The 25346-nt window shown below is 47.2% G+C and overlaps 1 protein-coding gene across 1 annotated transcript; it reads right to left on the reverse strand.

The window, feature by feature from the left end:
* Window positions 1–1666: 1666 nt before the first annotated feature.
* Window positions 1667–24575, reverse strand: VCP (valosin containing protein). Its single transcript, XM_084225251.1, has 17 exons — window positions 24418–24575; window positions 19427–19538; window positions 18873–19045; window positions 16954–17096; window positions 13622–13752; window positions 11793–11924; window positions 11278–11380; window positions 9427–9560; window positions 9039–9174; window positions 7884–7996; window positions 7120–7284; window positions 6893–7015; window positions 5602–5814; window positions 4013–4321; window positions 3005–3160; window positions 2524–2678; window positions 1667–2124 (listed from the first exon to the last, which is right to left on the reverse strand). The coding sequence occupies exons 1-17, from the start codon at window positions 24432–24434 to the stop codon at window positions 2019–2021; spliced, it is 2421 nt and encodes an 806-aa protein (XP_084081377.1). The 5' UTR covers window positions 24435–24575; the 3' UTR covers window positions 1667–2018.
* Window positions 24576–25346: the final 771 nt, after the last annotated feature.

A 25346-nucleotide genomic window follows, 5' to 3' on the forward strand; every position in this document is an offset into this window, starting at 1 on the left:
CAGAGCAAGGGTAGATGCTCTTGGAAATCCTGTGGGTGCTGTCCCCTCACCGGGAGCTGTGTACCACAGACGGCGGGGAAGAAAGGAGGTTTTCCGGTCCCTCTGCTGGATTCAGTTAGCATTTGCAACTTGGAGAGGCAGTGGGGAAGATTTGGGCTGGGGCACACAACCCACCATCCCATGCCCTCCTTGCCCCAGTCCCTACAGCAGCGAAAGATGCCAGGATCGATCTGTCCCTTGATTTGCTGGGTGGTGATGTTCTCCCACTGGCAGAGAGGAAGAAGCCCCTGTCCAAGCAGTGGAAAGCTTTGGGGAGTCCCGGAGAGCTCCTTTCCCAGGTGGCAGAATGCACCTGGCTCTGGTTCCCTGGGGCCAAAGCAAAGCTAGCATCTGTCCCTGCAGAGCTCAGGGAGGAGCAGAGCAGAGCAGAAAGGTGATGTTTAACCCAAAAACGGGATGGAGTGAGGCAGGGGAAGCACCAGTCCTCCCAGCCTCAACCCTGCTACCGCAAGTGTCCCCACCGGAGCCAGTAGGAGCGATTTCCCCATCAGGGGTGGTGTGAGGACAGGGACGGTGGTGCCGGCAGACAGCTCCCAAATAGGACAGCACAGGTGAGCGGCCATCCCGGCCCCCGAGGGCCTGCACTGCCTCCTCCCCCGCAGGGGGCTGTGCTATTTAAACGCAGCACTCCCGATTTCATTGCACTTACCCCACGGCTCGAACGAACCCCTTCTCACCACGCCCAGTCCTGTCCCTCTGCCATTAAATCCTCTCCTCTTAAATACAGATAGCTTGACAGAACCCTTCAAGATGTGCCAGGCTTTGGGACAGAAACCCACAGCCCAGCCCCACAGCTCCTGCCCTCTCCCTCGTGACTCAGCTCCAAAGGCACAGGGAAACATTCTGCCACACAAACTGCGTTTTACCCCGCGTTCCTGCGTTCCCCAAGAGCAGCTCTGTGCTGCTCTGAACAGCCACTGCTCCCCTCAGGCTGAGGGCTCAGCCATATCCAGCCTCTTGTCCTGCTCCTGCTCCCTAGGACCCAGGGCTTCCCTGACATAAAACAACCAAGTACAGTAGTAGCACATTTTTCAGTTCACAGAAGGGAAAATAAAGGAAGCAGCAAGGCAGGGAGATAGAACAGATGAAAAGGAAGAAAAACCATGATCAGAACCCAACCAGTGAGTCTGGGTCACGACACAAGCCCAGCTTTCCAACAGAGATCCAAGACAAGCATCAGAAACTGGGATACACGGAATGTGTTGAAGGTCCTCTCTCCCCAGCCACAGTGGTGTCACACTGTGCCACAACCCCAGAGACACCCCAAGTACCTTTCTCATGCCTGGATGAGACAGGAATTCTTGGAGATCCTTCACTGTGGAGCCACAGCAGCAAGAGACCTGACAGCTCATGGCCAGCCTCAGAAGAGCAACAGCAGGTACCTGCTGCCAGGCTCTTCCTGCCAAGCCAGGGCAGGGCAGAGACACTGCCAAACCCATTTCTTCCATTAACAGAGCTAAGAGCTGTTAAGCATGAAGAGCAGCCCTGCTCACAGCAGGGGAAGCCTCACATAGATGGGCTCCACTGGAGCACGGAGAGCTCACACAGCACCAGACACGGGTTTAGACAGCACCAGCATCACACAAATGAACTGCCAGGACCTTGCTAGAGTTTTGTGGGATTTTTATTAATTTTTTTTAATTATTTTTTGTGGGGTTTTATTTTTTTTAATACAGGCTAGCGTTGTACCCTTGCTAAAGCTGCTGATTCTGCCACATAAACTAGAACAGAAATTTCTCAGAAATTAAGTAATTTCCCCTCCTTGTTAATTCATTGTCTGCCTCCCAACTGAACATCGCTCTGGATTTGTGTTTGCAGAAAACATTCCCTGTACAAAGTCTGACGTGCAGCTACACTGTTCTGACTGAGGAATGAAGAAGCCAAGAGTCCACTGAACATTGGATTTTTCCCTGTACAACGTGGCCTGATGTGGAGTTTGGTCCACTGAGGACAGCAAGTTAACCGTAGAGATCGTCGTCATTGTCTTCGCTGTACACGTTGCCCCCGCTGCCACCTCCTGTGCCTTGGCTCGGACCGGCGCCGCCCTGGTTGCCTGATGGGAACCTGCATGCAGCAGTGCAGGACAGGAGAGAAGAGATGCTGTTCAAAAGCCTCCCTGCAGCTCAGCACCATCCCCTCCCTCTGCAGCTACCCCCAGTGACAACTAGTATGGGCAAGAAGGAATGGGATGAAGACTCAGGGAAGGTCAAAGGGCTCATGTCTGCTGGCTGTAAAACCTCGCCTGAGGTAAAGGAAAAAAGGGAGCACCAACAGAGCAGTGACAACCAACCTGCAGCACGGCCTACACCTGCCACACTGTGCTGTGGTGCTCTGTGCTCAAGGTTGTGCTCAATGTGCAGTGCAAAAGAGGTTTGCTCCCCACAACCCATCAAAAAGCTGCCCCAGTGCTGTGCTCAGGGACTGGCTGAGCCACACTGCCCAGCCCTCACATGCCACAGGTACCTGAAGCTGCCAAAGCCACGGCTCTGCTGTAGGGTCTGTGCAAACATCTCATATTTCCTGATGTCGTTGTCACTGACAGAGCGGCGAGCAAAGCGCATGGCCTCCTCAAAGTGATCCCTGCGGATCTCAGGAACTGGATCGTCCTCCTCCACCTCCTGCAGCAGGACAGAGGGACTGGGTGAGCTGTGTGCCCAAGCTCCACGGGCCCAACAGCTGCTCACAGCTTCTCTCCAGGTTAGGAGACTCCCAACACTCTCCAAGGCGGGGGCTGGAGAGGTGTGCATGAGTCAGGGCTGCAGAAGGCACCTCCTGAGCAATGCTGACCATGAGGCATCCCAGGAGGGTCCTCAACCTCCCACAAGAAGAGAACAAAGTGCTCCAGCTCCACGCTCTGCACAAGAGCCCACTCATCCCCGAGGATGACAGAGGAACACATCACACCTCAGGCATGTGGGTAGGGAGAGCTCGGTGTACCACTCACCATGGCAGAAGGGTTAGTTTGCCTCTCACGCTCTCGCCTGATCTCACTCTCGATGGATTCGCGGATGGCCAGTTTGCAGGCACGCTGGCAAATTTCTGTCAGGTCAGCTCCTGAGAAGCCATTGGTCATCTTCGCCAGGAAATCCAGGTCAACATCCTAGAGAAAACGGAAGAGAGGCCGTTCCTTTACACCTCATATCCCCAAGTGACAGAGAGGTATCTTTAGATCCCAGGGTATCAAGGTGCTGTCTTAACTATGGCCAATTTTGGAAAGATCAGCTGTTGAGATTCTCATTTTCAGGAAAAGTTAACCACATACGAAAGCAGGCTACACTCCTCACACCCACCAAGAATCCACGAAGTGGCTGTAAATGCCTCTGCACTTACAGATTTAGGGTATGACTTGCTCAGGTCTCAGCACGAGGAGTCAAGCAAAACAGCATCAGACTGGAAATAGAGATGGGGCACAAGCAGACCAAGACAGCCGACCTCCTCCTCTCCTCCCCCTCAGTTGAGAGGGTATTACTGCAAGCTTCTTTGAAACTAAGTAGGTAAGTTTGGCATAAAAAAGCTTGGGGTCCTGCTTCATGTCTGTTTTTCTTTGATTAACTCTCAGCTGCATTATTGCCTCTTTCCAGGCAAGGGACACAACTCTTGCCTATGACAGGGCTCAGCAACAACCCACTGCAACTGCTCCTCTTCAATTTGTATTTCACACCTGTGTATTCTACACTTATTTTTTCCCCAGAGTGCAAGAATCTTTTCCACCTCACCAAAATAGGCTTTTCTGATCCTGCACCATGAGTAGAACCCCATTATGTGACGAAGAGTTGCTGTGCCTGCAGACCCATTTCTGGTTTTGCTGACACCCTAACCTCAGAGCTCCAGCTCCCTCTCCCATTCTACTCTATGGATGAGCTTCCAAACCTCTGTGCTGTCCACAGCTTGTGAGGAACATAAGCAGCACACAGCAAACCCAAGCCAGAAGCAGTCAGGGTGCAGATTGTACCTTTGCAACTGGTGATTTCCTCAGATTGGCTTTAAGGATTGCAACCCTAGACTTCTCGTCAGGCAGGGGGATGTAGATGAGCTGATCCAGGCGGCCAGGGCGCAGAATGGCTGGGTCAATGATGTCTGGCCTGTTGGTGGCACCAATGATGAAGACATTTTTCTTGGTGGACATGCCATCCATCTCAGTCAGGATCTGGTTGATGACACGATCTGCAGCACCACCACCATCACCAATATTCCCGCCTCGGGCCTTGGCGATGGAGTCCAGCTCATCAAAGAAGAGCACACATGGGGCTGCTTGGCGAGCCTGCAAAAAGCAGTGGGCACCATTACTGCGTGCTAATACTGCCCAACAATGAGCATGCTGACTTCACACTAAGCCTTCCTCACCATTAAAACAGCTCAAGAGAAACAGAAGCTCTTCTCAAGGAGAGCTTGGAAGAGCCGCTCCAGAGCAGTCCCCTGCCACACAACCCCTCCATTAAATTCTCCTGAACAAGTTGTATTTCCCTGAAGTGGGAACATTGTGAACCAGGCAGAAAAGCAGTAACTCCAACACCTAGAGTGAAAAATGGAGCCATTTTACAGGACAAGAACTCTCCCTGCAAGACGTGAAGATGTCAACTGGTTATTCAGGCACTGAAGCAGGTGAGATATATCCAATGGAAAGGAGAAATCCAATTGCTGTCTTCAGCTACCTAATGCGTAGTTATGGGGAGCTGGATCTTTCTTCACAGTGTGCAGTGAAAGGACGAAAGACCACAGGCACAAGGAGGTGCCTGCTGCAGCCCTCACTCATGCACACCTCTCTCCAGCCGTTAGCCTGGAGGGTGTTGGGAATCTCCTGTCTCTGTGGAGACACAGCTGTGAGCAGCTGAGAAAATCCCAGTAAGAAAGAAGGAAGAAATTGGTTACAATAAGAGAGCTCCCACACCAGCACACAGGCCTAAAGAGGCCGGGGATTCTCCACCCTTCACACATGTTCAGAACTCAATTCCCTGAGCTGATGAAATTTCAAAGTTACCTCCCTGCTCTGGACAAACAGCTGAACAAAACAGTCTCTGAGGTTCCCTTCCACCTCAATTTTTCTCCACTCTCCTGCCAACTTTTTCCTAATAGCGCCGCCCCTCACCACAAGAGAAAGGATTCACACGATAATCCATGCAGACACCTTCTGGGACAGGAGATGACTCTATGGGACTACTGAACAGAAGTGAGTTCCTTCCTAAACTGTGTATATTGCAAGAACCCATCGGATATTCTGAAAATCTGTAGATGATGACAGTTAATGAGGTGTTAATCATAGTTTCCAGGGGTGTGGTGCATACATGTGCCCTCCTAACCATAGCCTCTGCCAAAGACACTGGGGAATGTATCACCCTCTACTGACAGATGCCAACTGCAGTCAGGGAAAAGAGCTATGTTGCTGAAGAGGATTCATTCCAACACCAGGAAAGAGCTCCTGCTCTCAGTGCAAGTGGGGAAAACACAGAAGACACAAAGAACCAGTAAGACAGATGCAGTGGAGACAAAATTCTGGGGATACCTCAGCACCAAGATAGCACAGAGAGCAGGAGAAACACTTACCTTGTCAAAGATCTCGCGCACATTGGCTTCAGACTCACCAAACCACATGGTGAGCAATTCCGGCCCCTTGATGGAAATGAAGTTTGCCTGGCATTCGTTGGCAATGGCTTTGGCCAGCAGTGTCTTACCACAGCCAGGTGGCCCATAGAACAGAACCCCTTTTGATGGGGTCATGCCAAATTTGAGGAACTTGTCTGGGTGCTCCACAGGATACTGAAAGAGAACAAAACAAAAACCTCCCATGATGAGCCACAACAGGCTACCTTGGAAGTACAGAATGGTTTGCATGTCAAGGGACCTTCAAAAGATCATCCAGTCTAAGTCCTATGCCACAGGAAGGGACACATTTCTCTGAGTCAGTTTTGGTTCTACCAGAAGCACTATCTGAGATTTCTGGTGGATTAAACACAAGATCTTGGCAGGTGCCACTGCAGTTTTTAAGGGGACACTGCCTTGGAAAGGTGCCTAAACCAACCTATTTATCTCGAGGAACTAAGTACAGTTCAGTACTTTCCCAAGTACCAGTTCAGTACTTTCCAGCACACTTAACCTCAGCTTCACTCTGCCCTGCAGAAGCAAAAGGGAACAGCTTATTACCTAACCTATTTGCTCTGCTCTCCAGAGACAGCAAGGTGTCTGATGTGAGCCTTTATCCTCAGCAACGAGGTCATATACAAGACAGGTGATGATTTTAACATCAGAAAGTTAGACTGAAAATTTAGATTCTTTTATTCACAGACAGGATGTTTCTACAGCACCAGCTGAAAGCAGGAATGTATCCAATCCAAACTGCCAGAGCAGACACCTGGAGTTTCCATAGATCATTTGCAACATTTTGTTCTGTTCCTTCCTTCTGTAGAGAGCTTCACAATTACTTCTCACCTGTCTCTGTGCTAAGGCTGATGGGGAGCCCTACAGAAGCTCTCTGTATGAGCACCTTCATCCACTGCCTGCCAGATACAGCTACCATGCAGGATGATTCTCAGCAGTGGTCCCACTGCTGGTCTCCACTTAAGAAGCAGAACTGTGGCTGTTTATGCATGTTGCACAACACCCACATAAAATGCCACTGCAGACTCAGCTCAGGAAAACATAATGCTGCTTCCCAGCGCCTTCCTCCCCAAGTTCACCAAGATGGAACAGCATGGTATTTACAGTCCATTACAAATACATGCCATAACGCTTCTACATTTACTCTGTTTGCAGCCCAAACAAGAAACTAAAAATATTCTAGATTTTATTATTGCATTTTTAAGCTGGCTAAGCAAAAAAATCTGTTGTAAAGCCTTACCTGTACAAGCTCCTGGAGTTCCCTCTTTACATCTTCTAGGCCACCAATATCTTCCCAGGTAACTTGTGGCACCTCCACCACAGTCTCCCGAAGAGCAGAAGGGTTGCTCTGGCTCAGAGCCCACTGTTGTTACAAGAAACAGTATTATATGAATTCTAACATGTTACACTCTTTTGCTTTCAGAGAAGCAATTGCACCCAGAAGAATACGGGGCACTCCTGCATTACCCTGAAGTCATCCATGGTCACTGCCAGAGAGTTCATCACTTCAGCATCAATGGTTTCATCTTCTAGGTCTATGAGATCCATCTTCTTTCTGATCGCCTGAAGAGCAGCTTCTGAGCAAAGAGCAGCCAAGTCAGCACCAACATGGCCATGGGTCTCGTTTGCCACCTGAAAGCAGAGCACTGACCATGACTCACAGGGATACAAGCAAGGGCAACACATGCTCTGGTCCCTCGCTTGGAAGGAAGCAGAGCAACACCAGGGCTTTGCTGCACATTCAAGACAAACACTAACACTCAGGCAAAGACACTGTGCCTTCTACTGCCCACTAGAGATCCAATATGCATCTGGAATTTAGAAAGGTAACCCTGAGGACTGCAGTTCCTCATTCAGGACAGAGATGACAGGAACCATACAGGTGGTACAGGAACACCACAATGCTCACCCAGCTGTGAGTGAGTTTTTTCAGGGATGCTATACTTTTAAAGGCAATGACAGCAAACAAACCCAAGACGACAATGGCTAGGCACTTCCAGATTGGAATGATATACGTCTGTTTCACTTAGCCATACCATTCCTAACTAGTGAGTGAGGACTTTTGGTCACTGGTAAACTGGTCAGAAGGAATCCCAGGGATCACCCATTCATGCAGTTCCAGGCTGTCCTAATTGAGCCACTCCACTTGTACAATCAAGCCTTAACAATTCTTCCACTATGAAACAGAGCACTGGAAACGAGACAAGCTCTCCTAATGGCACACTACTCACCTGCTCCAGATCCACATCATCAGCCAGTTTCATATTTTTTGTGTGGATCTGCAGGATCTCCAGGCGCCCGGTGGCATCAGGGATACCAATATCTACCTCCCTGTCAAAACGACCTGGGGAGTACAAGCACAAATTGAGCTGCTGATTCTGCACACCATAGGAGCTGCAGCTGCTGCCTTCCTCTGACTGAACAAGGTGATGTTTTCCACAAAATATCAGAACATGACAGAGTTTGGGGTTTGCCTGCAACATCTATCAGCACATTAGAAGAGACAGATCAGAGAAGGAGGAAAGGTATTAGGCATTTAGGGAAAGTGAGACTACTGCGAGACTACCAGTAAGACCTTGGGATTACACAGCACAGAGGATTGCACATTTAGTAACTACTTCTGAGCTGCATTTCTGGGAAATAGGCTTCACTGAACCAACATACCATGAGACATTTTTGTTTATTTCTGCCTTTGTTTCCTTATTACAAGAGTCCAAAAATACTGAGAGATATAATTTTTTAGAACTTTCACAGCATTACCCAAGTGGTGAAACACACGAGGAAAACCAGGCATCACTGCAATATTCACTAAGATATGTACGCCTCTATTTTTCCTCCAGCCACAGTGGTGCTTTCAAATGGCTCACTACATTTCAAAGCTGTGCTTTCAAATGGCTCAGTACACATTTAAGAGGCCAGTTCCCCCTGCACAGTTGATAGGTTTGCTATTACAGACTCTACCAACTGGTCATACACCAGATATTAATGTTTTGAAGACCTGAATCTCAGAAACTACTGTACTGTTCATTAATAAAAGAAACCCACCCAAATCAGGTAATTCACAGCCTTCTGCGACCTAATGCACGAACATCCCCTTAGGCATTTCCTCCTTAAGTGTGTCCTGAAATAGGTTCACCTAATACAGGCCAGCATACTTTTCCCACTTCAAAGTATTATTTCTACACATTCTCACCTAACATGGCACAGAAAATGACATCAAAGGCTGCAAGCCTGGAAAATAATTTCTAGCAAGGAGCTGAAGACAAGTCAATAGTTTATGTAATACATGTTCAGCATGACTTTCTGCTTAATCTTTATGGGGCCCCTGAAGCATGGACTGTCACAAAGTGTGTGACACACAGAGAAGAGAGGGCAGGGGCGGTTACCGAATCGCCGGAGCGCTGGGTCGATGCTGTTGGGTCTGTTGGTGGCTGCCATCACGATCACATGTGCCCTCTGCTTCAGCCCATCCATGAGGGTCAGCAGCTGAGACACGATGCGACGTTCCACCTCCCCATGTGTCTGTGGGGACAGAAAGCAGTGCTGACACCAACAGCTCTACAAGGAGCACGGCAGCCGGCACTGCATGGGAGCCGGCAGATACAGCAGCCACAAAATTGTAACAAATGTCCTGGACTGTATCTAACCCTCCTGGTGTCCAACTGAATTCAGATGTTGAAGAAATGCTACTCTGTAGTGAAATGCAGAGACTCATGCCAGCTGCTACCCAAGAAAAAAGGACATGCTAATTTACCTCCTACAGGCTCTCTTTACCTTCTCTCTCTTAGGAGCAATGGCATCCAATTCATCAATGAAGATGATGGCAGGAGCATTCTTCTCTGCTTCTTCGAAAGCTTTCCTCAGGTTGCTCTCAGACTCACCAGCCAACTTGCTCATGATCTCAGGACCTAAAAAACAGCAATGCTGTGCCACTCAGAAGAGAGGCAGCTAGCCCCAAAAACACGCAGCTGAATATTTTTAGTACAACATCCACATGGGACAAGCTATATTTCAAGCAAAAGCAAATACTATCAATCAAATTCACTAAATCTGCAGCTGAAAGGCAAGACCAGCATGCAGAATTAGTTTCTATCATTATTTTGGTGTTTCCAGTTTACTCTAAGAGAACGCAGCACTAGACAATGAGCTACCTTTAGCTGCCTCTTTCCTTACCCTATTTCACACTTGGTGAGCTTCTCTGTAATGTGCCACCACACACAGTTAATGCCAGTCCTAGCTTGCAAGAGAACCAATCAAATTATAAGGTGATGAATTACCAGAATAGGGAAGGAAAAAGCTCTGTCAAGCCATCTTTAGCTTACATTACACATGTATACATTTACCTCTGTATGATCCTATAAACTAGTTTAAAAAAGTCAAAACAACCAACCACAAATGAACAAAAACACAATCCCCATCTCTTCTCAAAGGTTAAATACAAAATTAAGGTGTGTAAGCACACTTATCCCAAATGGATGGACAGCATTCCCCTGACATCTACAAATGCTGAACACTAACACAGGTTTAGAGATTTATTCTGTTTTTACAGACTTTGCTATCATGCTCATGGCAGTGGTAATGAAGAGAAAATATGCTTCTGAAGGATCCAAGAAAAATAAACCTGACCCTCAGGCACAGACAGCTGCCAGCTGCAGAGACACAGGTGTGGGCAGGTGCTCTGGGTATTTCATTACAGATAACTTACCAGCTCTTATCAGCTCTGTCTGCAGCACTGCCTGCAGCTCCGGATTGGGGCCAGCAGGCAGCGAATGCTTGGCTAACTCTGACAGTGTTATTTTCATTATGCAATAGATGTACATGCATCTAAAGAAATGGCTGGTACATTAGCATTCAGTGACAGCTTCCACACACTTGAGGAAGTACATGACAGGGTGACATGTGGCTAAAATTAGCCCATTTACATCCACTCTCTTGAGATAAAAGCAAGACCCTAATCCTACTGCCAGTCACTGCTGTGCTGTGTTATACTGTCACATGATTGAAACTGGAGAAGAAAAGCTGCAGTCCTTCAGTAAAAACGTTCTCTTATTCCAGCACTGACTAAAATGGAACAGAAAAGCAGTGTGGAGAATTCAGAATCTAGTCCTTACCAGGTACCAACTAGTAGCCACCTGAAGTGCTACAGGTGAGACTTATCAATAGCTCTGTCACTAACAGCTAAGTCCAAAGGATCTCATTACAGTTTTCAGGGAAGTTCCTTCCAAATAATGTACTGTGAAACAAAAGAGGTCTTTGTGCTTTACTTGAGGGGAAAGAGGAATCCACAGCGGCAGCTTCTTTTCTGATTGGAACATGGTGGGAGCAAAGCCAGAAGCCCTGCCAGTTCTGCCTTCACCAACACAAATGGACAGACACCAAATCCCTGTGTCTCAGCACAGTCTTCCAAGCACTCTGCCACAACACAATCAAGCTTCAGGGAAGTGCCACTACACATAGTTCCACACAAAGGGTTTCCATGTGACCCCAGAAGCATGCTTGAAAGAGGTAAGGAAGGATGTCAGGAAGACAATGCGGCTCTACAAGCCATCTTAACACCATTCCTTACCATAAGAGGGACAACTGAGCACACAGCAGACCTGTGGCCAAAGCAGCCACAAAACTTACCGTTGATCAGGAAGAAGAAAGCCCCTGTTTCGTTGGCCACTGCTCGGGCAATCAGTGTTTTACCAGTGCCAGGAGGACCATACAGCAGGATCCCACGTGGAGGCTGAGGACAAAGGCAAGGGGCTTAGGTTGTGAGTATCTGACTGCTTAAGCAGCTTCACAGTGAATTTGTAAGCATTTGATAATGCCAGTCTGAAATTGTGATGCAAACTCATGCAACAGCTGCCATGTCAGCACTGCTATCAACACCCTTTACCACTTCACACAACACACAACAAAAACCTTGCCAGTAACTGGCAGCGCTGATTCAAAGCATCACTCTACTTTACAAGCTGCCAGCGTTTCAGTCTGTGTCCAGAACACGTAGGCAAATACCTTCCAAAGACTAGCATTAAAAAAACCCCAAAAACCCACACCACAAATTATTTATTTTCTTCTCCAATACCTCCTAAATCTCTGTCATGGAGACATCTCCCAGGACAAGCCCACTTATGCACCTGCACATGGGGACATACCTTCACCCCTATGGCCTTGAAGAGAGCAGGGTGTCGGAGGGGAAGCTCCACCATCTCCTTGATTTGAGCCAGCTGCTTCCGGCAGCCACCAATGTCATCATAGCCCACCTCATTCAGTGACTCCTCTTCATCCTACCCAGGAGGAAATATATCAAACATCTGAGTGAAAACAATAGCTCAACCACCCCTCCCAGTCTACAGAAGCCAGGAATATGGCTTTTTAGACATTTCTTGCCTGTCTTGAGATTCTCCCTTTCAAGTCTTCCTGATGGTCTTCTATAATTGTTTCTTAGCTCTGTCTTCCCAGACATATAAAGAGAATTGCCTGCACGTACTCAGACTTCACTGAAGCCCACCCTCTGGAATGACAGCCTCTGCTGCCAGGTTCCCTACAGACTCTAACACAAAACAAGCTCTGTGGCTCTTTGATGGGGCTAATGGAAGTAACAAGAGACAATGTCAGTATAATATATACTTACTCCTTAGAGTAAATGCTATCTAACTATTTGGCATATTCTAACTGCCAGTTAGTTACTCAGGTGCAGAGTTACCTTTTGAGACTGACTCCAATTAGCAGAGAATGTTAAGGTCCAGACATATGGATAAGATCAGTTGCAACCAACTCTTCCCTCACAGTATCCATCCATTTACCCGTCCAAACCTTCACTGGCCTCAGTTATTTAGGCCACACTAAAATAATAACATAGCCTAGAATCTCAAGAGAGGCTCAGTTCAAGTCCCACCTGGTTCAAGCAGGTCACTCAGGGGCTGGACCTAATAAGCACTGAAGGTCTCAATTTTGGAGATTTTGGTCCTCTCTGGGCTTCGCTCCAGGATTGGGGAAAACATTTTTCCAAGTATCTACTGGGAATTTCCCTTGATCCAGCTTATATTAGTGTGTCCAGTCATGCCCCAGGCATGGGTCTCAGAAGAAGCCTGGTCATCTATCCCATCCCATCAGGCAGTTGCCAGTAGGCCTTTGCCTTCCCATCTCCAGGCTGCATCATGCCATGATCCCAGTCCCTCCTCCTTCATTCTTGACCACCATCTCCGTATAATTTTTGTGGCCTTGGCTGAACTTACTCCTGTCTATCTCTGCTGCAGACTTAAGAGGCCAAGTGGGATTCATGGAGTGCCCAGGTGCAGTCTCACAAGGGTCACAGAGGCGTTTTTCAGAAGGCAGCTTACAAAAAACCAGCACTCATACTATTTGCAGGCAGAAAAAGGTACTTATTCTATGAAGTACACACCCACCTCAGTTCATCTCCCTCAGATTTCCTACTCTGTACAGTAAGGTCGCCAAAACCTGTCAGACAAGCCCTTCAGGCAGCCACAATGTTGCAACACTCAAGCCTAGACACCTTAATGAACTGGGGAATTTTTATTTTTTTAATGTAAACCACTAGAGGCTTTAAAATTTCTCTCAGAAAAAGTGCCCACTACTTTCTTTTCACATGGCATGAAATTTAGCACCATTGTAAGCTCTCTCTGCTATGGATCAAGGGAGCACTGGAATCAAAAGATGCATCCAAGCACAGTGTGAAATATCTGGAAGCAGATGCAGAACAGCTGCTGCCAAAGCACGGCATCTCATCAGCAAACCTACCCCCTGGTGCTTTCAGCATATGAGGAAGACACTGGAACTATCTTTCTCTGACTACCTTCAGCAGCAGCACACCTCCTGAAACCAGAGTTTCTGACCATTACATTCAGTAGATAAAATGTCAAAACAGGAACTGCAAACACTGCTGCCATCATGCACTGTCCCAGAAACAGGCTTTGCACAGAGGAGATCTAGTAGGAGCACCACGTGGCAGGGTTCTGCTCACCTCCCGTTTGATGGGCTCGCCCTCACAATGGATCACTGTGTCCGGAGCCACTATGCAGTACGGGCTTGGATCTGTCTCCACCACTTTGAACTCCACTGCGCGCATCCCTCCACGCACCAAGAAGATGTCACCTGTAAAACCCCACACATCAGTGGCGTGGTGCAACCCACATCTGCAAAATGTCAACCCCTGTACAAGCAGCAGCCCCAGAATGTAAGGAAGCTGGTCACACAGGCAGACATTGTGGCCATTATAACGCTGCTTTGCATGTTAAACTCAAGAGCTGCATCCACTGCAACAGCCTGAGCACTGTTTCAGTTCTCAAATTTCATCTAGTAAAAACCAGCAAACAATGGAAAAGAACACCCTGCCCAAATACAAACCACAAAGGCAAGAAATCACTTTTTTTTTCCCATCCAGTTTGAATGTAACATTTTTAGAACAGGCAAAAAGCCCTAAGTCAATAAAAATTCATTCTGAATTTATTGTAACTAGTTGATACTAGTCATAACTGTTTGTCTCCAGAAGCAGAATAATATGTAACACCACACTGTGATTCCTGGCTGCACTGGGCTACAGACCCTGGATAACTTCCACTTGTGTCTGTAGTGTAATTTCGTCTACAGTACATTGGAAGTGTTATGAACACAACCCCAAAAGTGTGCTTGGTTTTGTACTCACACTCCCAGTTATTCCTTAAATTACTCCAAATAATGAATTTACTCAGGGTGCCAGCTCGTATTCATGTCTTGGCTTCGCCTGGGATAGAGTTCATTTTCTCCCCCATAGCTGGTTTGGTGCTGTGGTTTGGATTCAGTTGAGAATTATGCTGATAACACACTGATGTTTCAGCTGCTGCTCAGCAGTTGAACTCAAGGACTGGTCAGTTTCCCACGCTCTGCCAGGGAGCAGGTGCACAAGAAAGCAGGAGGGGGCATGGCCAGGAGAGCTGACCCAAACTGCCCAAAGGAATATTCCATGCCATAAAACACCATGCCCAGTGCATGAACTGGGGGGATTTCATTGGGAGACATCAGACACTGATGAGGGACAGGCTGTGCATCATTCAGCAGGTGTTGAGCTACTGTCTCAGGTGTCATGAAACACCTGTCTTTTTGGGTTTCATCCCCCCTCTTTTCCACTACTACTACTACTACTACTACTACTATTACTATTACTATTATTATTATTATTATTATTATTATTATTATTATTATTATTACTATTATTATTACTATTATTATTACTATTATTATTACTATTATTATTACTATACATATATATTTTTTACTTTGTTTCAATTACAAAAATGTTCTTAACTCACAGGTTTCTACTTTTTCCTGATCTGCTTCCCAGAGCCCTGGCTGGGTGCAGAATCAGTAGCTGTCTGATATTTAGTCACATGCTGGGATCAAAGGACAACAGTCCTTCTTGGCAGACAGCACAGGGAAAAAGGGCTGGCATAACAACAGATCTGAACAGAACATGTTAAGCCAAATTAGTTATAAGCATTCAGTATATAACAGTAGCTGGTGAGGGTGTTTATCTGTGCTTGTTCTCAGGGTGTGTTTTTAACACTCGGTGTAGGTGTCCCCTGTGGTGAGGATTATTGTCCTTGCTGCCTGGGCTAATGTGATCTTTGTGTTGTTCTTTGCAGTAGTGGCTTATGATGAGATGGAGCTGCTGGTCCCCAGACGAATCTGAGGAGTGAACTGAGCACTGCCATCGGCTCTGTAGTTTGGGAGCCATCCACTGGGAACCACTGGTAACTGCACCTCTCCTACGTCTCCCTCCCAATGTCTTCCGATGCCAGGCTGATTACAGTAGCATTTGAGCATTTTAAAGATTTTTAACATCCTTTCGATACACCTGAAGCCCCGCTTCTTATCACAGAATTTCCTGAGTTGGAAAGGACCCATGGGGATCACCGAGTCCAACTCCTGGTCCTGCACAGGACAGGTCCAAGGATCACACCACGTGCCTGAGGGTATTGTCCAAATGCTTCTGGAATTCTAGCAAGCTTGGTGCTGTGAAACAGCACGTCGCTGAATGTGATCCAGGTCTTGTTTACAGTTAATATATTTAAGAACATCACCCAGAGGGGAAAGTGTCCAGGCCAGTGACTACCTAAAACATTTTGGAATTTCACTCCTAAACAAGTGTAGAATCCTGAAAAACTAGTACATATGTGGAAACAGGTGTGCTGTCAGGCTGGCAGTCCCAGAGAGACACAAATCACTGCAATGCGCTGGGAGCTGGCGCAGCACATTGGAACCCTGTTCCATATTATTCCATATTCTAAGAGGGAAAAAAGGTCTTTGGATCTGATGACAAAACATCAGGCACTGAGGCTACTCCACTCCCAGGGACAGGCAAAGCACGGTTTTCAGAGGGTGTATTGCATTCCGTATCATGCAATAGCCTCTGGAAAACCAAATGATGCAATGAACTGCTCATGACGACACAGAGAGCAAAGGCTGGTGGGACCAGCAAACTTTGGGACACACACTTAGCAAAAGCTGCCTTGTGACTCCCCTTCCCCAACCAACATTTTAACATGCTGTAGAAGGAGGCAATGCCCCTGTAGTGCACATAAAAAATATGCTGGGATAAACAGTCTGGGTCATACTGCCTCAGGTAAACGCAAACCACGCGTGGTTCTGCTTTTCCACACATAGCTCCACTTTTCCTGAAGGACCTGTGTGCATTTTGTGGGTGATGTGGGAGGATGGAAAAGCCCAGTGTATGGGTCAAGGCAATTTGATTTTAGGTGAGAGTAGGAAATTAACTAAATTGCATGATGGTAATTGTTACATAATGATCATATGATCAATTCTATGGCAGCTATATGCACATCACCACATTCAGCACCTAACAGCAGCCAACTCCACCACTCCAGATCTGGTGTTTGAACCAGAGTCCCCTTCAATTACCACATTAATGAAGGATGGACTCTGATGAAACTGTATAAGCACAACATAAACCAAACCAATTGATTAATATGTAGGCAAGTCACCAATTACATCACATGGTAGCAACTTAGTTTAATGAGATTTTCTCCCAAGTTACACCTGAGCCTTTCTGATGTTCTCCCATCTCATATAGCTAAAAAAATGCAGGAGAACTACCAAATTGCTCTGCTAGCCAGCAGGAGCAATCAGTCCTTCTGAAGATTATGGAAAATTTAAATCACGACTAGCAAAATCTCTCCCAGCAGATGCTGGTCTAATGCCTCATGGGGATCTGTGCAAGCTTCTAGAAATTCTCCGTATTCAGTCTCAAGACTAGCTCACACTTGTGGCCATGAGGACTTCAATGACAGGCATTGTTACCTTTCCTGATAGGTCTGTAAGCTTCCAAGAAGTAGGGCTTGAGATAGACCTCAAACAGATTCCCTGTGATCCCTTCTACCGTGTCATCAATTGGCAGCACGTGGATACGTTTGCCATATTTCACATCTGGGCAAGGCTGGATGCTGCAGAAGAAAAAAACTCCAGTTAGTGCTGGACTTACACCTCAGTGTTACACCTGGACAAGAAAAGACATGCCGCTTCCCAGGAAAGAACATCCAAACACCATCAAAAGCCTTGGTGAGACCTCCTACCCACACAGAAATATTTCAGTGCTGACAAGGCAAAAATCATACCCACTGAGAGCTACTCGTCACAGCACACACTTCCCTTCACTCCTTTGAGCCCTGTCCAAGACCACTGGAGAGTTTAATAGCTTCCTCCTACCCTTCTGCTCTTCTACAGACCCCCCCTCCACATTCACATACATCTCTAATGTAGCCTAAAGACCTGTGAGAATCATGAGGTAGCTTTTATATCAACAAGCTACTGGAGAACCAGCTGCAAGGAAAAGTGAGTTGGGGAAAACACTTTCTTCCCTTCTCTCTCTCTCACTACAGTGCCCAGAATCCCTATTGCTGACAAACCTGATTCCAAGCAAAGGCTCTCACGGTACCAAGCAGGGGTAAACACCTTTGCAGCCATGCGTAGGTCAGTCCCATTTTGTGAGGGCTGCTGAGTAGGTTAAAGGGTAAAAGCCCTTTCCCCTTTTAAATACATGCTACAGTTATTATTTTGCAATGTAGCACAACAGACTATTGTAGCAACAGCTCAAAGTATCTAGCTATGGCAGAAACTGGCTTCACCACCTAAAACAAGCCAAGAAACTGCAGCTAAGCACACAGCTTTTCATATGTGGTATGTGACTTCATTATCAGAGACTCTTAATGGGTTCTTTTACTACATGCATTACAGAGAGGACATAGCAAAAGGGTAAAAGTGAAGAGAAACTGTCCCAGAAAGAAAATATTTGACACACCACAATGAGGAAGTGTCTGCATATTAATCTGGATTTTGTCAGAAACCAGGACACAGTAACACTATAAGCAGTTAAAGATTGTCAAGTGAGTGAAAATTCCCTGACCTTGCAATGAATCAAGACAATTGGTAACACATTTGGGAAGCTGAGAACCACTACAGACACAGTGCTAACAGAAAAGATGAGAGCATGGGCTGTCACATTAGAAGAGACTCCAACAGGAATCTCACATCAGCTTAAAGTAAGAATTCACCTCTACTTTAAATCCAAAGACACAAAGCACCATTCTAAACCAATAACAACTGTGTTTAAAACTTGCATTTTTAGAGGTAGAGGGATGGATGAACAGCCTCATTTCTCTCATCTACTAAGCTTGTATAAAACATGTTTTGCATTTAAAAATTAACACAGATATCACTTCAGAAAGTCTGGTGTCAGAACCAGGCTCTCATTTGCTCAGAGACAACGCTCAGGAGGAGGAGAAGCTGTTAGCCCTCCCTTATTTAAACCTGCAAACTACCATTTTTATGTTCAGGAAATGCTCATGTGCTACCATTCTACCCAGACCCATCACAGAATGGACCCTGTCTCCTGTAACCAGAGATACGTATTTCCAAGTCTTACTACTACTTTTAAGGTCCTTCCAATTCAAGTAATTTTGTGATTCTACTTCCCACATGTGATGCACAACAAAATCCCTGGAACATTTTTTAAGCATTCCTAATTTAATAATGATTTTACAACAAAAATTGGAGTATAAACATCCTTGGGGCATTTTTAATCTTGTTATTTGTCTGTTTCACTTTTTTCTGGCATTCATTTCTAACAGGTTTTAACTCGCTTTTGCAATAGGGCAGCTCAGATACTATGAGATAATGTGTGATGCTGCTAATGTTTTCCACAGGTAACACTGTGTCCTCACCTGATCACATCACCCAGGCGCACTCTCAGGTTGTTGCGAACAACCCTATTCATGCGAATCTTCTCATCTGAGCAGGTATCATCTGACAGAACAATGCACACTGCTTCTCTCCTCTTCTTTCCTTTCAGCAGGACAGTGTCTCCTCTGAACAGCTGCAGTTCATCCATCTTTGCCTATAAACAGCAAAGTGTTAGAAAAAGATTTTGAAAAAACAGGAATTCAAGTATTTGAAGGAGAGTTATTTGACTTTGGAAATTACACCTTGGAAGTGATATACTAAATCCAGAAGACAGAGACTCTTACTACAGTAGTATAGAGCAAATCCTGAAACCAGAGGAAGGGCACAAGCTCAAATGAATTCTACAAACTGAGGTTCAAACAGCATTTTGTCAAGGAGGAGTGTCAGGAAACAAGACAACCCTCCCTCAGTGGTAACAGCTGTAGCTTCTGACGCAAACATTTGTACTCATGTTGCAAAGTTACATTTCAAGTTAATAGACAGCAACAGCTTGCAAATTACCAGATTACATGCTTTGCCTCTACAGATGACGCACCTGGGACAGTGACACAACACTGTTGTCTTCATTGATGGCTTCGTCAACAATTAACCGATTGGGCCTGTTCTTCTGCTTCAGAATAGCAGTCGATAAGTCATCAGCTTTGGAGCTGGGAGAGAAAACACAGTTTATGAACCTGTATGATACTGGCCCTGCCCAGCCACCCCTTGTTTTCATCTCCACTTTTTAAGTTTCTTTGTTGTCTTCTCTTTTATAAACTCTACTTGTTTGTAGCACAAAGGAGAACATTACTTCCCAGGGACCCATTGCAGGAGTTCAAGGGAGGATGTTTTCTGTCAGCAAATATAACTATGAGCTTCCAGTGGATACAGCTATGAAGCTATCTATGAAAAGAAGTGGTCAGTGAGATCTTGCTGACTGTAAGATGTTTCGCCTCAATGAATTAGTCAGAGTCATTTAAAATCACACGTAACTGCTGCCAACAAAACAAAAGTTCAAGTCTATCTGGTGTCAAATCCCAGATAAATAGTGGCATTAAAGGACAATGCTGTGGCAACCCTGACAGGAAGAGCTGTAAGAGTTTAGCCTGTTGATGCCTGTTTGTTAAACCTAGCAAGCTGTAGAAAAATTCAAGTGCTCACAGAAAATGTTTTTGTTGGGGGTTTTTAGCTGTTTTCCATAATATCATAAAAGTCACTGCAGCTCTGGCCTATAATGCCACAAGAAATACAAGAGATAATTCACTTCCCTTGACAAAATGAAGCAAGTGAAAGATCAAGGAAATGGAAGAAGGGCAGATTAACTGTTCTCCTTCAAAATCTAATACAGCAAATAATTCACTCTATGACAGAATATGAACTGGAACTAACTTATTCTAGAGGAGCTCTTGAAAGCTGTACATTAGCCACACAAGCGGGTGGAGTGTTGTAGCTTCCCCCAGTGGGCTGACTACTTTCTCCAAGTGTGTGGCTGTGCCAAGTCAGAAGAGAAAACCTTCCATAGTCTGACTTGATTCTGAAAGAAAATAAATGAAAATAAAGTCTTCCCCTGACCTAAGCAAGCAGCAAGCACTGGCAAAAAGTACGGAACTTTGTGGACAATGGCAGCAGCCATAACTTTGGCTCCATCTCACCCTTTCAGAGACAGAATGATGAGAAGAAACCAATCATTGAGTGGAAATGGCGGCACTTGGCATGTGCACTGCATTTTTAGGAGTCCATCAGAGAGGGGTGACATACCTATGGTGTGATGTTACCCAGGTCCCTCCCCACCTCAAGGCAGAGGCTTTTCCAAGACAGGCTATGCAGTGCTGGCTCCCTTCTCCGCCACGTAAAAAGGGGAAACAATACCAAGCAAGCCCATGAGAGCAGCCAGCTTGGTTGCAAAAGGTTTTCAAGCTTCCTTGAAACACTGGTATCTCAGGAAACATGTTGCAAACCACAGGCAACATTATTTTAAGTGAACAAAAGTTGTAAAAGATTTTCTTTCCTGGACTGCCAGCACTATTGAAAGTTACCTTTTTCCTCTCTTTATTAAAGAGTGCAAGAGGTAAGACACTGCAGATCTATTGTCTGAGCAAAAAAGGACACAATAAAAGCTGCTGGATACATCCTGGAAAGGGCTCATTAATTCCACAATCAATCTAAAAATGTGGTCTTGCTGTGAGTCCTAAAAAGCTTGCAATTTCCAGGAAAAATGAGAGCAGTAAGTAAACTGAACAAATACATTATCAGGGACGACTATGGTTAAACAATGCATAAAAACCAACAACCTACTTGTAAGAACTTTGCCTCCTCTTTAGCTCCTGGCCACTGGAAACTAATCCAGCAAATAGATTTCAAGATTTCAGCTAAGGGACACCAGGGAGACACAATACTCATTGTTTGGATTATCCAGAGTGTGACTGTAACTCCTCCCTCTGCACACAAGATGTGAATCCCAGGGCCTTTTGATAAGAAACCACTGCCAAGCTTTGGCTATGTGAAAAGTTGCTGAAACTAAATGTCTGTCCCTTGGAATGCAGGGGCTGCTATAACAGCCAAAAAACCAGCCTGGGACACCAGATCAAAAACAAACGGTAGAGGAACTGGGTAACAACTGGAAGCTTTTCAAGCTACACTCTACACAAAACAAAAGCTGCAGAAGAGTGGAGAGAAAGTCTGGATAGCACCTGACATGCAGCAGTGCAGAAGAACACAGCAAGAATCCACTTGGTTCTGCTAAATAAGAGAAAAGAGTTTTAACATGGAAGAACTGAACCTACAGTTCCCTAAGAACTGAGGGCTGGATCAATATCAGATCCACTCAGAGTGATCAAAAAGCATTGGAGACATTACAAATGGAATAAAAGTGTACAAGAAAGAGCATCCAGGGAGCTAAATGTGCAGGGTCAGCTTCAGTGCTTAGACCTGACAGGTCTGCAGAGGAAAAAACAAAGGTGCTACAAAATTACATGTCAGCCTGGCACGGAAATGATGTAATTTCTCTTACAGACAAGGGTAAGGTTTAGACAGACAAGCACTACACATCTTTCAGCAGCAATTTACAATATTGTTATCATCACCATTTGCCCTCACTGCATCTCTCCAGGGGTTCCTTATGCTGCAGCTGAAATAACAGGGCAAAAGAGATCTGTGCACCTCAACCACGCTCAGACAAACCCCAACAACTGTGGGAAGGAGAGCACAAACAGAAAATACCAAGCAGGAAAGCCTAAGGCGTGGGTTGGGACTCTCTTCTGCCAGGGAACTTTGAGAAAGGACAAGGACAGAAAGCTAACCCAGGTAATTTTTAAAGCTCCTTGATGGCTTCTGGTCAGAGACAGCCTGGTGGAAACCCTCCAAATCACCTCCCTGACCTACTCAGCTTGTCAGCTCTCTCACACGCTTTCCCTCTCAACTCTTTCTTTTCCTGCCTTAACAAAGAGACAAACTGAACACAAAACCTAGCTTTAGAGCTGTTTTGGAATTAAAAGGTAATTCAAGGTCTGTAATAAGCTGCCCCTAGACAGAAGCCAGAAGTGAAGACACAATCACCAGCACAGCAAATGGCCAAGCTTGCACATAAAGTGCAAGACATATATAAAACTGAAGCAAATATGTATTAGCCCTAAAGGCCAACCATTAACAGGCTCCCTCAGCCTCCTTTTCTCTCTCAGTAATGCAGTTCAACAGCCTCATTTCGCACATGGGAGGACAAGGGGCACTTCCTACAACTTACAGACTCACAGAATAACCTGAGCTAGAAGGGACCCATCAGGATTGTCAAGCCCAGCTCCTGGCCCTGCATAGGACAGCCCCAACAATCACACCATGTACCTAAGATCACTGTCCAAATGCTTCCTCATCTCTGCCAGGCTTGGTGCTGTGACCACTTCCTTGGGGAGCCTGTTCCAGTGACTGGCCACCTTCAGGACAAACCTTTTCCTGATATCCAACCTCAGCCTCCCCTGACACAGCTTCATGGACTTAATTACACCAGTCGGTGGTTTCTCTCTGTGTCAGAGCTCCCCTTGTTCAACAACTGATAATGCCCAGAGGCATCACAGGGCAGGGTATGAAGAACAAGAGCAGAAAGTCGTTACCAACTAGTGATCCTTCTGACAATGATAACCAACCTCCAAAGCCCTGCTTAAAGTAAGGAAACAAGCTGTTCCTTCAAGTCTGTGCTAAAAATATGGAAAAAGGCACTTCCCAGAAAGATTCCAGCTGCAGTAACGAAAGTGAAATCAACCATGTCTTCTGCACACTGCTGTGACTTTTTACCACCATCCTTGTGAAATTACTTCCCAGATAAAACCCGTGATCGATTTCTTACTAATCTGAACATCTGATTTACAGACTGAACTGCTTCAGTCTGTAAATCAGATGGGTAGGTATTAAAGAAAAAAAAAAGTCATAGAAGATTTTTATCCCCAAGTGAAGTATCTGAAGTATGTGGTGACTACAGACACTGAAGTAAGACAACCAAGGGGGCACTTTAGACACATTGTGGAGAAGCAAAGTTTTCAACACTGTTTCAGACAGGCTGGGAGAAGAAACAGGGATCCCTTCAGAAATCACACTCCCTTGGCTTTTGGAATGCTACTTGCCATGCTGAAGCTCGGTTCAGCAAGATGGCTGCCAGCAGCTGTGACAAAAAATGGCATCTAAAAAGTAACCGTGTTCCAGCTGCAAACTAACTTTTTCCGGTCCCTGTGTGGGTGAGAAAAACTTTGCTGAAGTAGAAATCCCTTTTTAAAAACACTGTTAACCTCGCCCAGCTGCACAACCGGGGTCTGGGAATGTCACTGCAGACACAGAATGCCTGGCACACCTCGCTGGAACTGACCCCGCAGGGCCAAGCAGTTTTGGATTCCAGGAGTTGTTAAAAAAAGGGAAAAGGTACTCAAAAAACACCAAAATACACTAAATGGGACCAAAAGTGCCTCTAGCGAAGTCAAAAAGTCACTTTCAGTATTTCTGGATTGGGAAAATTTATTTTTGGATTCTGTTTTACTGCGCTCAAAATGCACGTGGGCTGCGTGCGGAGACTGTTACTCACTCCTGGGGAGCACGGAAGACGATCCTCAGCCTGTAACTGAGCACAGCCAACAAGAGTGAGGCAAGACACCCGAGACGGAAACACCGCCGACCGCCTCGGCTATGCCCGGCACAACATGTCTACCTCGGCTAGCGCCAAGTCACCCGCCAGCCCCGGCTCCGGGGCCGCTGAGAGCAGAAGGAGCCCAGGACGGGTCTACAAAACAAAGCCCTCAGTAGTTCAGGGCCCGGCGGGCGGGCGGCCCTAGGCCCGGCGGAGGCACGGCGGGAGGCCCGGCCCGGCCTCGCCCCCCCGCCATGACTCGACACTTCCCGGCCAGGCCCGGCCGTGGCGGGGCGGGCGGCGGGAAGCGGCTCATCCCCGTTCCGGCGCCGCCTTCGCCTGCCTGGGGCCTGCGGGCCGCCCCGGGTGAAGCGGGCAGGCCGGACTGGGCCCAGGCCGCGGCGGGGCCTAGGCCGCGGCGATGCGGCGGGGCCCGCACTTACTCGGATCCCGAGGCCATGGCGCTGCGGGGAGGGGGAGAGGGGCGGCGGACGGCGGCTCCTCGGGGCGGGTGGGGAGTCCGGAGGGTCGCGGGGGTCGCGGGCGGCGGGCGGAGGATTCGGGGCGTCCGCGTTGGTTGAGCCTCAGCGCCGACTCATCGGCGAGGGGAGCCCCGCCCACGCCGCCTCGCCTGCCTAGCAACAGCGTGCGCCGGCCAATCGGAAATTCCGGCCGGCCGCCATCTCGGCCAATGGGAGAGAGCGAAAAAAAAAAACCGAGGGCTCCGCCTGAGCCACGCCCCTCTGTGTGTCCTAGCCAATCGTCACCAGCCAGGCGCCACTTTCCGCAGCCAATCGCAGCGCGGTTCTTCCTTCGAGCGACAGCTGACGCGCGGCCAATGGCGAAGAGCCACCGACAGGAACATGCGGGAGGGAAGTCCCGCCTCCACGGCCGCGGCTGATTAGGGAGCTCCCGCGGGCAGGGCCAATCGGAAGGGGTGTGGCGCGCACGCGCGCCTCTTCCCGCCATTCACAGCGGCCTCGTTCCTGCCCGTGGTCCGGGAATGGCCGCGGCCTCACGGAGGGGCCAGGCCCGCTCTGAGCTCGGTATCGGCACCGGCCGGCAGACCACGCTGCTCAGAGCCCCATCGAGCTCGCCCTCGAACGCTCCCAGCGAGCCAGGGGCAGCCACAGCTTCTTTAGGCAGCTTATGCGGGGCCTCAGCACCCTAAGAGGGAAAAATTTCTTCCTCATACCGCATCTAACCGTGTCCTCTGTTAGTTTGAAACAGTTATCCCTCATCCAGTTGCTTTATGTCATTGTCAGACACTCCCTGGAGCCCGAGTGCAGAGCCAGCCCCACCATGCACAGGGCACAGAGGATGGAGGTATCTCTGCCCTTGATCTCTCACACATCCAGGGCACACAGCCCAT

Source organism: Fringilla coelebs, assembly GCF_963513975.1.
Source record: "Fringilla coelebs genome assembly, chromosome: Z".
Taxonomy (NCBI): domain Eukaryota; kingdom Metazoa; phylum Chordata; class Aves; order Passeriformes; family Fringillidae; genus Fringilla; species Fringilla coelebs.